The sequence below is a fragment of the Bombus terrestris genome, chromosome 13 (genome assembly GCF_910591885.1).
Source record: "Bombus terrestris chromosome 13, iyBomTerr1.2, whole genome shotgun sequence".
In the NCBI taxonomy this organism is placed as follows: Eukaryota; Metazoa; Arthropoda; class Insecta; order Hymenoptera; family Apidae; genus Bombus; species Bombus terrestris.
Genome location: NC_063281.1, coordinates 8,461,140 through 8,474,853, shown reverse-complemented (window position 1 = coordinate 8,474,853; position 13,714 = coordinate 8,461,140). Strand labels below are relative to the sequence as shown.

At 43.7% G+C, this 13,714-nt stretch overlaps 1 protein-coding gene across 15 annotated transcripts in view; it reads right to left on the bottom strand.

The window, feature by feature from the left end:
* The window catches only part of LOC100651096 (forkhead box protein P1), a 216,643-nt gene that overhangs the window by 85,068 nt on the left and 117,861 nt on the right, over positions 1-13,714 (bottom strand). For 13 of the 15 annotated variants that reach the window (XM_048411476.1, XM_048411480.1, XM_012315298.3 and 10 more), the window contains one exon: positions 10,064-10,198. In XM_048411476.1, the coding sequence (XP_048267433.1) occupies positions 10,064-10,198 (135 nt within the window). Of the gene's footprint in view, positions 1-10,063; positions 10,199-10,726; positions 11,427-13,714 lie in introns of those variants that run through there. The other 2 variants (XM_048411481.1, XM_048411483.1) reach the window with 2 other exon arrangements.

Below are 13,714 nucleotides of genomic sequence, written 5' to 3'. Positions count from 1 at the left end.
GAAACGTACACCACCCCTCGCCCTTCTGAAACCGGTGAAGTGTGTGTACCAGAGGCAAGCGTAGGAAACCGGTGCTTTCGTCGACGTGCAGAGCTTGATAGAAGAGCGTGCACACGTTCCTGTTCATCGGATACCGACTCCCGCTGCAGGCTACATTGGAGCAGATTAACCGGAAGGGATTATTACAAGGGAGGATGGAGGGATGTACGCATTTATTCCGGCCAAGGGATGAGAAGGACCTGCATGTTACTCTGCAACCCAGCATCGCAACCGGAGAGAGAAAGATTCTTTTTAATTCTACTTCCCTTTTTTCTCCTCGACTTGTTCAGTCCCACCCTCTCGCCGCGTCTCCGTTACTCTATCCGTTCCTTCCACCTGTCCTTCAAAACCGATCTTCCTTCGATTTCAAGCGTTTACACGACAGAAATCCCGTGGCGCGTAATACGATGCAGCCCTTCAACGAATCCCTATCCTGTTGATCGGCTGAAACCTCCATCCTGCTGGTGCCTACGAATCGTTAATAACGAGATCGATCGAATTATCGGAGCTACCTTTCAAATTCACCGATTCTACAGCGTGTTCGCCAATAAAGGTTGTTTCGTGTAGGACACGATAGAAAGAGGTGAAATGAAGACAATGACGAATGAATGCGATTCGTACGAGTAGGTAAAAGTGCAAATAGCGAATTGGGTGTACACATGATGAAAATAGTGGCGCGGGACAGTACATGGGACATACACGGAGAATCGGGGCTCGTTCGACAAACAAACGATGGGGTTTCATTCCAACGATCGAATGCTTCTTTGGTCGGTACACAAGGGGGGGAAATGCGCCGGTATTTTTCAAAAAAACTCGCCGTTTTAACGTCTAGTTCACGGTTAACGTTGCCAATCGTACATTCGCAACTGATCGTTGTGCGCTCCTCAACGGATACGCGTACACGTGAGAAATACATACGTACGTGACGAATACATGGATAGGTAGTGCAGAGAGGACGTACCAAGGGTGGAGAAACTTGACGAAACATCCGCGCAGATTCCACGTGCACGCGCGAAAATACGCGATCGGTATTCTCCGACGAGAAGCTGGGATTACCGTGTGCACGTGCGAACTCCTCTCCGCGGTATTAAACGATTCGACGAGTTTTATTTATTCAGGAAATGAAAATCCTAATAGACTTTCGCTTCGTTGTTATATTTTCTTGCCCGGCTCAGAGCCCAGGCGTGCCCGGTATTTACGTACGTACCTTTTGCGCGTGCACGACCGCGTCCATCGCAGCCTCTCTTCCTATACACATCGAATACGTGATATCGCAACCCAGTCTTCTATAACGCGTTGTTAAATAACAGCATGAGCAGCCTTCTGGGAGTTTCGGAAGGAGCTTGTTTGAAGAGCGAGGGAACAGTTACCCACTGCGCTGTTGTTGGGATTATCGGACGAGCCACCTCTGAATGGAATCGGTCCACATATGTGTTTGGTAAATGATTGTTCTTGTTATCGAATAGGAAATTCTAATTGTTAAAAATGAATCGAAAAATTCCATCACTGTTTAAATACACGCTTAGATTTTAATAAATCAGAAGTCTGCCTCGTAATTCGTTGATCATGGAACAGGTAGTAATTTTATTTCAGGAATACTACCGGACCTTTTCACAGAGAAAGAAGATAGACATTGTGAGATTTGGGTTACTTGAATTGTAAGCTAGAGACGTTCTATGGAGGAGAGTAATGGATTTAGTTTAAATTTAAGCCTTCAGTTTAAATGTTAAATATCAAGAAGAATTTCTTTTTCGATGATTGAAACATCAAATAGAAATTTGTTCAAACTAAGTTGTAAATTGTAATTTGAAGATTTAAATTCAGACGAAACTACTCTACTGGTATTTAAGCTAGCACTAAACCATTTCCTGTTAACCGTACGCGCCCGGTAATCCAAAGAATTTGGTCGATGTAAATGTAGGCAAAAAAAAGGGTGGCATGTAAATCGTTAAAGAGACTCGATTAATTAACACCCACTTTTCTTCACCGTCATTTGCAAGAAAAATAGCCTGCGTTCGCAGTGAAGCACACGCGTCGGTTCGATAGAAGCTTACTTAGGTATTAAACGGTGGCCGTGTATTGTTTAAAGGTTCGCGTGTGTGGGATCGGTCACCCTGTATAAGAGAACCGTGGTAAATATTAGGTACTATCCTGGCGGCGTTAAGTGTACAATGGTGAAAGGCAACCAGGGGGTGTAACGCAGTGGGGTGCGTGCAATGTGTCCGCGCGAGAAAGACAGAGCGGATGAAAGAGGGGGGTGGAAGGATACCTTTCGTCCGTAGAACAGCCGAAGGTAGAGATGGAGGCGGCGACCAAATTGAATTTGGGTTCTGGCCTCTGTTTAGATTCCTCGTTGGTTGTTTAGTTTAGAGGAACAAAGAAAACATCTATGTGTTTATTCTAGCCAACGTTTCACCCCCGTCTCTACTACTCTTGCCGCGACGTGTCTCTCTCTCTCTCTTTCTCTTTCCCTTCTCCTCTTTCACATTATTTCTGTCCCTCGCGCGAAACCACTCTTTCTTCTTCATCCCTCTTCCCTCATTTCCCTCCAACCGGATTCCTCGACAATCCACAAACTCTTTCCACCATATGCACATTTTTTTATGTGAGCTTCCAACCCCTGCAAAACGCTGTGTCCTCTAATTCGTTAAATACACCCCTTGCGTTGCATCCCCCTTATTTTGCCACGAATTTCTCTCGTTCAACATTTTCGATATACGTGTGTCTCCTTTGGCGTTATGGATATCGATGGACGATATTTTTGTTCGGGCAAAAGCGTTGCCTCTCTTAAACCTCCACCCCACTCTCGCGAAGGATCCGAGAATTCGCGAGAAGACACCGTGGGAGACGCAATTTCCAAAATAAACGCCGTCTCCGCAAATAATCATCGCGCGTGCTTTTAATTAAATTTCACCGTCTGGCGCCAGAGTATCCGCGGTAGGATGCCGAGTTCGGTGCTATCTTCTTCCAATTCGCAAGTACTCGAGCCCAAAGTATCGATCCGAGATAGATGAAATATATTTCCCGACGTATGTATGTAATAGGAAGAGAAAATGGTACGTCGCGAAAAGAATTGACGCTGAGAAAGGTGTGACGAAATCCCTATTGCCACGCCACTGTTGTCGGTGATAAAAGCCGATAAGGAAAACGAGACTGGCGCGTGTGCTCGTCAAGATAAAACCAAACAGATGTGAAAATATTCAACCGTTTTATATACGACGCACGCTTTAGACTCGACTACGTTTCGAGAAAAGACCCGTTTAAATATACTGTCCTATTAAGAGCCTAGCCGTATCTATCGGCGAACTTCTTTTATATTCACCATCGTCGATCCGTTGCAAATAATTACGAATATGAAAGACAAAGAGATTACTCGACATAGACACGGGGCCGATGTTTAAAGATCGCGCGACGTGGGAACACAGTTGTTTCAGGTGTACTACGCGTAGAATCCCCTCGGTGTTTGAGATTTCCGAGGCGAAAGAGACGCGGCAAAGATTTAGCGGTATCCGATGGTGTTTACACGAAGCGACACGAAATGTTTGGCCGCGATTCTCTTGCCAGTTATTTCAGGTGGCCAACCGAGCCTCGTAGTTTTGTCAACCGACGCGAAGCTGATCATAAAAACTCCGGGAATCGCATCGACGCCATTCTATCGACGTGACCACTCCATTACCTAACAGTTTCTCGTCAACTGTTTCGTTGATTCATAAAAAAGCGCAAAGAAATATACAGCGATGAAGAAAAGTATTGATACGAATCCGCGTCTCTCGTAAAATTCTGCCTGCATTTAGAAAAAGTAGAATTCTCTTTTTACGCAAGTTTGAGCTTAAAAATATTATGAACAAGTGTCGCGAGAATTTCTATTTCTATATTCCAACTGTAGAACTATTATTTTGTTGCCGCCGTATTGATCTCGCGACAACTGAATCCTTACGTTGACTCTACGAAATACGACAATCGATCATGTACTTTTCTTCGATTATATATTTTACCGATTTTTTTTATTGTTTAATGTTATAACAAATTACAGCATATTTAAACTATTCATTGTATAGTGATATTTTACAAATAAAAATGAGATAAAGACTGTCGCGTTTTATAGATTTACACAGAACTCTACGAGAAATCCGCTGTCTAATAAATCTTTCGTCTGCCACGGTAAACTACGAAAAAAGGTACGTGAAGGAGCTTGACAAACGAATGGTCCTGGGACCGTCAATTCTTCGTTTTGCACATATACTCATATATGTAATTTGAATTTCACACATCCTTTAACTACCTTATTCTATCAATGTTCAACGACATTTCTACCGTTTCTACTGACAATTCCGTCAAAGCTAATTGCGCGCGCCAAGGATACAAGGAAAAGAAGTGTCCGAGGAAAAAAGTCAAGAGAGAGACATCGTCGTAAGATATCGTTGAAATTTGGGAGGATGTTCTACTAGATTTTCTCAGGTATCACTCAGCGACAGGAATCGAGCGTGTGAATAATAGAGGGTAATCGCCCTTGCCAGTCTCTGTCGACCTTCGCCCCTCGGGGGTAGCAAGGTGGGAGAGTAGAAGGGTGGGATTTCTAGATTGGATTTAAGTACACAGCCGTGAGGTTTCAACCGGTTAATAATGTAGATAAAACCGAGACTTCCAGGACTACGCGAGACGTCGCGATGTTGTGGCGAACTTGAATTCTCTCAGCTTCTATCACGGCGATCTGTTCTTACCCGCCTGTTCCTTGGCTGATTGAATATTCCAGAAATTGACAGGCATCGCCGAAACACTTGGCACGAATCCAAAATAAATACCTCGGTCTTGTTTCTTCGCAATCGTCAGCAATTTACGATGCTAACGGATCGAATTAGTCTGCTTATCGAGTTTTCTCCGAGATTAATCATTAATAACAATTTGTTTACGGAAACTGATTATCAATCTAGTTAAAATAAACGACTTTCACTGTAATATATAATTTCTGAAAGTGAAATATGGATAAATGTTAGTTGTTGTTACGTGATTTATAGAAGAAACGGAAGAAAAGATTTATTCGTTTCAAACAAAGTGGAAGGCAAGCGAATCAATGGTAAGGCTCAGCGAAATAACGCGAGACGAGGTCAAGGATCGTTCATCTGTCGGAAAATTGCACGTTTCCCTAACTGAGAAACTAAGCGAGAAATGAAATAAGAGTATCTCATTCGCGTAACGAGCGGCTCGCGGAAGTTGAACCAGTCACCAGTCAGTGAACGGTTTCAGTAATTTATTAAAATCCTCGTCGCCGTCGTCATCCGACGTTGGTGCTCACGCGACCAGGAAAAAGCCTTTGCTTCCGACTTAAAAAAGAAAAAGAAAGAAGGAAAAAGGAAAAAACGGAAAGAAGAATGAAGAAGATCGGCGAGAGACACAGCGAGCGCGAAAACGAAGGAAACCTTTTATGCGCAGGCCAGCTGGCTCAGCACGACAAAAATTCTTTCAATTACAGAAAAGCGAGTTCTCCTTAATTCCCCGGGCATCGATATTCATAGCGAAGCGTGTTACGTAAAAGTTACGACGGGATTCGGCTCTCGAGCCGCAGAGAAAGAGAACGAGGAGAGCGTGGATGCGGATCAGGCTGCAGCCTGGTTATAGGCACTCGAATACCGGGGGTAGTAGCGCAAAGAGGGTAGAAAAGTATAACGGAACCAAAGGATGGGGGAGAAGAATTGGGCAGCAAAAAGAGATGGGGGAGAAAACGGGTGTGGGATGCCGAGCAGAAGCTTGATTGGAAAGGACAGCCTATCCGCAATTTGCGATCCGAGAGAGGGGAGTCGAAGGTGAGAATTCCGCTTGTCTCTCATCGAGACTTTCTTTCTCCCCTTTCTTCGCCTCTTCTTTCGTCCACCAACGCCATCACAACCATCACCTCCTCTTCCATCCCAAGCTTTTTCTATTTTTCACCCAACGTTTCTTCCCGCTAAGCACCCCTTCGCCATTGCCTCTACGCAACCCCTTTTTGCATTTCAAGGAAGGAGCGAACGACCTCGTCAATACCCGTACTGTGGCTCTTATCCGGCCAGATCCTCTGGATTCTTGTTCATCCTCGCGCGGACCCGTTTGGATATTAATCGTCGGGATAAACGACCCCCGTGATTCTAATGAAATATCGACACACCGGCGAAAGTTTGTTTAATCAGTGAATACCAACGTCGTGATCACGAATTCCGAGTTGATCGAGGGACTAAGAAGAGGGGTCTCGTCACGTTTGAATTCGATCTTTCGCGTTCGCTTTCCGTCTTTGAAACTGGTTCAGCTCGATGTACACGAGATACGTTGTAATATATTAGGACGAAAAACTGGACGAAATATGAAGCGGAGGTTGCACGAAACGGTTTATCGAATTCTATTTTCTGTCCCCTCTCGTCTAACGATCGCAGAATGTTCGCGGTATCGACTATCGAGCTAATATTAACGCGCAATCGCCGTATTCGCCTGCACCGAGTTTAGCCACGGCGTTCCATCAAAACGGATACAGGTCGAGGTACTTTATTTTCCACGGGTCAGACGAAAACGCGCTGTCCCAACCACCAAATTCACGGCTGTATTATTCACGAATATCTTATTTTGTTAATCCGTTGATAGAGTCCGTACAGTTCGATACTACTCCGTCAGTATGAACGTTCGCGCTTTCATAGGGACACGTCTATTACGATTTCGTTTAGGATAGTCGCGATTATCGATCTGTGTATACAATTCTCTGCGTTCGTTTCGAGAAATGCCAATTTGGAGAAGAAACTTCAGTGTCTTCGAGGACCCACAAGTCTCCACTGACGTTGTTCGAAGCCTTGCGAGCAACCCTCCACTCAGAGAACCTGCTAAATTATAAACAGCGTCAGCCAACACCGCGGGATTTCGATCGACTCTGAAACCACAGAAACTTAAGGTGGCTGGTCTCGCGACAACCAACATCTCAGTTTCGGAGCTGAAACTCACGTGGCCAGCGTCTCTTGTAGCCAAGTTTCGCGTCATCCTTCGTGCGAACACTAGCTCATTAATTTCGAAGAAAGGATAATGGAACACGACGCGTCTTCCCCTAAGGTGACCTACAATGGTTACGGAAAATATTTGCAATCTAATTTTACATTCTTATTCTCCTTATTCTCCGACGAAGCGTTTTATTTATCAGAATCCAGATTACGTTTTTATAATATCAATTATTGTAATCACACGAAAGTAACGCTAAATGACACGAAATTTGATGCAGTTGGACTTAATTAATTAGTAGATGCAAAATAATAAATACAATGGTGTGCAGACATTTTTTATAGCCACTGTATATCAAGTGCTTTCGTAATAAATTTTCCTGTCTCACCCTTCTTTCGAAATATGACTGTGATTCGATATCGAGATAAAGCACGACAAAAAGGGCGCAAGAAATTATAAAACGAAAGCGTAGTGCGACAACCATCCGATTCTACGTGTATTTCTTTTAATGATCCTTTTATTTTCTAGCGAAGATATCACAAAGCCACTCTGCATCCCCATTCTCTCGTACGTCTACTTCGAAATACATGCAAAAATTTGAAAGACCAATGTTTCAATCGTATTTGCCTACTCGTTGGACAACTATGCTATTTCGATCGTCCACATAAAAATGAAGATCAACGATAAAACAAGTTTCAAAGACGAAATGAATATAAAGAAGCAATTTGATAATAATAATAATCTAATAAATACAATGACAGTTTGTAATTGCAAATAATTGGCCGACGAAAACAATTGAAGGTATTAACAGAGCCGACAAGTTGGAACATCAGCACTGGCGCTAAAGTTACGGTGGCCAGCAGGACTGGTCCCCGTCTATGGGACAATGGAGGAGGACAGGAAGTCGCGGTCGAGCTGGCGAGTGGTCAGCAGAACTTGATAGTTTCTCAAAACTCGATCTTCGAATCGTCTCGAATCTCACGCCGTCGAAAAGACCTTTACGATCTATACAACACGAGTGTCGTGTCGAATCTAACATTTTCGTTTACCATCGAACACAACAGTACGCTTGTTTGACATCTAAATATGTTATAAGTAACCGAGAATTAATCGTTCGATTTATCGATTGACGTGTAAACCAGATGATGGTTCTATTTATGCGCTTTTCGTAGCTCGTTTTAATTACAAATCAACGAATGCATTTAAACTAAAAACGCGTCGAGAAAGTAGACCAGTGTGTCGTTAAAATAATACCAAAAATATCTTTTTCTCTCTCTCTCCCTCTCTTCTCAACAGTATACTTATGTATACGTGTCAGACTGACGATAAGCGAATCTCTGTTTACACGTAACCAACAGGCGAGCAGATGTACGTGTCGCACGTGTAATTCATAGGCCCGTAGTGGTACACACGTATTTACCTGGTGCGTCACGTGAACTTGATATTCACCGTTACTATCTACGCATACGCGCGCGTAAACGCGGTGTACGAATGAAAATACCCTGGATAATGTTGCCTGTGCGATTATTAAAATAATTTATTTCCCGCCGGTGACCGTTATCGATGAAAGGAGACTTATCGACCGATCCAACGCACGAATGGGTTGAAGCGTAGTTAGGAATATTGACTCCTCGTGAAAAAATGAATGTGGAAAAATATGGAGTAAAAAAAAAAAAAAAAAAAAAAAAAAAATGAATGGCGATTGACAACGGGAAAAGAATTACTATTCCGTAGCTTTCATCAGTTTTTCTAAAAACAAGCCGTCCCTTTGTTTCTAGCTATGTATTGTATTTTAACCACATGATTCATATGCTTGTGACATACGAGCGTAAATTGTTTCTAGTTTAATCGGTTTAGATTTTATCCTATGATCTGCGTGAATTAAGAAGCTATGAGATACCCTATAAAAAATTCTTGTATACACATTTACATTGCAGGTCGTGTCGTGTTATAAAAAATGTAAGCACTTGTTGAAACATATTGCATAATATTATGACATTATTAAACTGTTATTACATCTTCGTCGCGTTGTCGACGTTTTTATGCATTTTATATTATATATTCTCGGTTGTCTAAAATAAGATATGGAAGACCAGAAGATAGTGAAAAAACGTAACGAATAATTACCAAGTAAAGTGTTATTTATATATGGAGACGTACAATATGTCTAAAAAGACATTCAGAGGCTGGGTGTTCCATATGTCACGCATATATGCATTCCAAAGGTGACTGTATACCTGCTGCTCTGGTGGTATCGTGCGACCATATTCGTCCCCCTTTCGAAAAGGAAACCGTCGAAAAGGCCGCTTTAAGGGCCATAAAACATTTGTTTCCCTCGACGGTGCTCGCGCTACTATCCGAAACGCTATATTGCGTACAGCCGCGAACTCGGGATTTCGAATTGAATTTGAAATCAGGGGGCTCGATTTTATGGTGGCTGGGTGTCAAACGCGTCGCAAGTATCGCATTCGAAGCGGTTATTCCACGTAAGAGAAGGGGAAACTTTCGCTTGAACCCGAAACCCTCCATAGGCATGGATCGTTATCGGTTTACTGGTTTCCTGGCAAGTGTATCGACGCGAGATGCGGCTGTTCAAACGGTTCAATTTCGTTTTCCATTCCCTACGAGACTCATAGGACAGAGATACGGCTGGGATAGATCGCAGTCGCGAGTCTCTTATCGCGTCAAGATTCCTCTATTCCGAGAAATCAATGAGTCTAGCCGGACGTCTTAGTAAGCGTTTTATCGCTCGTAAGCAGATGTTTGCCTCTAAAATTAGTGCTATTTATGGAGTGATGTCGCCGGTTATTAATAACACTATTCCCGCGTTACACATAAATTCCAGGAAAGAAAAAAAAAAAAATACGATCAAAGATAAACATCGTCCGACAAAGAGATTCGAGAGTTTCGTAATATCGTGCCGTATTCGGTGAGAATGAAATTTCTTGGAACCATTGTACAAAAGTGAGCTTTCACAGAAGATAGTGGGAGGGGAAGAAGAGAAGAATCGTAGAGAAGAAAAGAAAACGTCGCGGTTATCTTATCGAAAGCAAATTTCCAGAGATTAATTCCTTACCTGGTCGTTGTCTTGTTGATCTTGCCCGTATGAGGGGGTGTCACCGTTAGGGGTGGTGGCGGCGGAGGGTCGCTGTGACGTTGACAAGTTGATCGCGCCGTCTCCGTCTGTGTCATGATCCATTATGCCATCGTCCTGAAATCACGATCATCGTTACGTCAATCGGACTGCTGGCTTCTTTGGTGCACTGAACTTCATCGTTGAACTCGCCGCTTTCGCGTATATACTGATATCTTATATTACGTCATACCGCGAAATTTCTCGATCGGTCAACAACGTTTCGCTGCTATCGTTCGAGAGATGTTTCTCACTCGCGAAGCACGAAAGTTTGGGTTTCCTGTATCCACGGACCACGGTAAAAGAAGAAAGAAAAGGATAGCCGGCTCTACGAAGGTTTTGAAATATGCTTTAGTTATACGATATTGCCCTCGACGTAGGAACAATTTTAGATCACGTCTGACGCATGTGATTCCATACACTCGAGGCAAAGGCAACAATGTTTAGCTCGCGGAACACACGTACACATATACAAACGAATCGCTAATAATATATTCTATCGTTTGCATTCTCACGCGAGGAATTAACCTATACGATAATGTAACACTCCTACTTTTTCCTGTACCTTGACAAACAATATTATTCGACTCGCAAAAGTTCGCTTACTTTAAGAAAAGTTCGTAGTTCCCAATTTCAGTCATCCAATGGCCAGTTTAGAATTCATGGAAGCGTAATACATTTGAAGCGTCTCACAGCGAGAGAAGGACGTGTTTCTTCGAATGGTTTCGCAACGAATAACACTTTCCGCGACACGAAGAAAAAAAAAAAAATAAAAACAACGGCGTAGAAAAGCGAACGTAAATATCGGATCACATAAAAACACCACTCGCGAGGAGAAATAAGTTACACAGCGTCTTCAACAGCGAAGAATCACCATACCGGAAGTACGCTGATCCTCCAGCTGGCGCACAACTATCACGCGAATCGTCGATCGCGTTCTTTCACCAAACGAATATACGCACCACTAATTTACGATCCGAGAATTCCTCGTTCGTTCGTTTAACCTAAAAACGAAACGACAGCATCGTCTACGAGGCTCGCGCACACATGGGGTGAATACGCACTTGGAAAATGTCGTTGGCAACACGCACGTGGACACGAAGGAGCCGTCAAAACTCGTGTGCGCGGGCTATGGAAAAAAGAAGGAGAGGAGACGAATGGAACGAGGATGACGAAGAAGAAACGGTTGGGACGAGCGCGTGTAAAAGGAGACGAAAACTATATAGAGGAGGAATGGAGAGGAGAGAGGACGAAACGGACGACGACGCCGTAAAGAAGACGAAAAGCAACGTTCACGCGGCGACCGAGTAGCGAGGACTAAACACTAAAAGCGGCACAGGCATACCAAGCAGCCCAACCAGCGAGGCTGTTGCTTATTGTGTAAATATAAACAAATATAGTTGAAACCAACCAACAGGCCTGCTTTCAGCTCTCCCTTCTCTCCCCGCCCTGCTCCGCCGTCTTCTACTCTTGTGTGCCCTACCTTCTCTGTCGGCATCTCCCCTTCCCCACTTATCGCGGGCTCTCTGTCCTCCTCCCCTACCCCAGAGTCGTGTCTGAAGACTTTGCCCCTCTCGCTCCACCGTAACACCCACCCTTCGTCACGTCCCTGACCCCACCGCCGCCAGGCAAACCAGTACATCATATACGAGGCACGTTGTATACCGTGGCTCTGTGTGGCTGACTGGCTGCCTCGGCTTAGCTTGGCCTGTGCCTCTGCCCTCTCACTCTCTCCTTCTCTCTCTTTGCCTTCTGTTCTTCTCGTCCCATATGCTCGTCTCTGCTCGAACATTACACATCGTCGCACGGTTGTTTGGCAAGCGGCTGTTCGCGACGCCTAACTTCGTGACAACCGGGGGACTAGCCGACTCTTCGCTCCGACAAACGGACAACTATAGCCTCCTGGATTTTTCTACTGGAGGGTGTTTTGAAGATTCACGGAATTTTCTCGCACGTCTGATCGAATAATTGTACTGTACCAATGAAAATCGGAAATATACCGCTCTTCGAAGCTAATCCTGTAAACTAATTTTTAGGGTAGCAGTTGATGTAAAAATATCGCGGAATTAATAACTGAAATCGATGAATAACGAAATTTGGAGCAAGAAATCCGATGTTCTTGGATTTGCAAGATATCGAAGATATCCAACTTCCTGTATATATAGAGAATTATGTAAGAGGAAGTTAAATACACGTTAGAAAATGAATCGTTAGCACCCTGGATCTAACGAGTTGATATTTCTCGAGATAACCGGAGATAAGTCGTCTGCGACTGTCAGGCACACTCAAACGGTTCGATACACCGACTTACTAATAAATTATGAATATTTCGTTCTTTAGTTGACTGGCCGTGGATATACATGGAGGCGAGGAGGTGGTTGCACACACTGTTGCTTCGTAAATACGTGTGTACACGTGTTGTCTGACGCAACCTGAACCACCGGCTCAAGTTTGTATAGGCGAACCGGAAATGGGGGACGAAATATTCCTCGAAACGGCACGTCCTTAAATATTCCTTTCACTCGTATTTCCAGTACTACAATTGATACCGTGTACAGCAATGCTTTCGAAATTTTCTGCTGATACGTGGAGAATTATTCCGTTCTTGTCACACCTTCTTGTCGTTACAATGTAACGAAGAAAAATAAAGAAAAGATAAATGGCCAAAGTATTTTAAATTTGTACGACTACCCTTTCCAAACCTCGTTCCGTGTATCATACACGGGGCAAAAAGAAGTGACGAAGAGAAATTGTTCCAGCGGATTTATATTATTCAATGTACGATACTGTAGTCCTGTCGAAGTTACACGAGGCAAATCCTTGGGTTTAGCCGTTCCCATTGTCGAACAGCTAGGTGTATTCCGTAACCCAATGATGGTTCGGCGAGGGGTACCGCGACCCATCGCCTGGTCCTATGATAACAAAACTTAGGGCAAAAATAGGCGCAGCCGGCCTTGTGAGGCTTGTGTACGTGGCATATACTAAATATGTATTTATTAAGTAAACAACCGTTGCGCTGGGGTTCTAAGGTACATACGTCTCGTTTCCTATTTCATTGTGAGTAATGCGTTCTCGTGGACCCGATGGTTTTTAGTTACGTCACGTTGCTCCAGCATGGCTATGATGATATTATATGCGACGTGAAATGATTCTATAATTTTCAAACTCTCGTTTATTTTTTATCATTCTGCGTAGAGAGATCAGAAAGTCACACGTCGAGGGTATATAATTCGTCAACGATAAGGGAGACAAACCTTTGAACAATTAACCAGACAAAGGGTGTGTAATCTAACCCAAACGACGAAGGGGTTAAAAATCGAAGGCAATGTCCCAGACGGTAACACGGGTTTAAGAATGGATCCCGACACACCGTTCACGAGAACGCGTACGAGTATCCAAAAGAGGGGTGCACGAGGGTGTGCGATCCAGCAAACCGACCGTAAAGAAGGATAATCGTCGAGAGTCGAAGTAAGAAGAGATAACGAGATCGTATATCCCCATCAAAAAGGAGAGAAGGACAAGGTAAACGCCTTCGTCTGTGTGCGCACAGGTCCTGACCATCCTTTCTACACGTATATATACACCGTTGAGTGT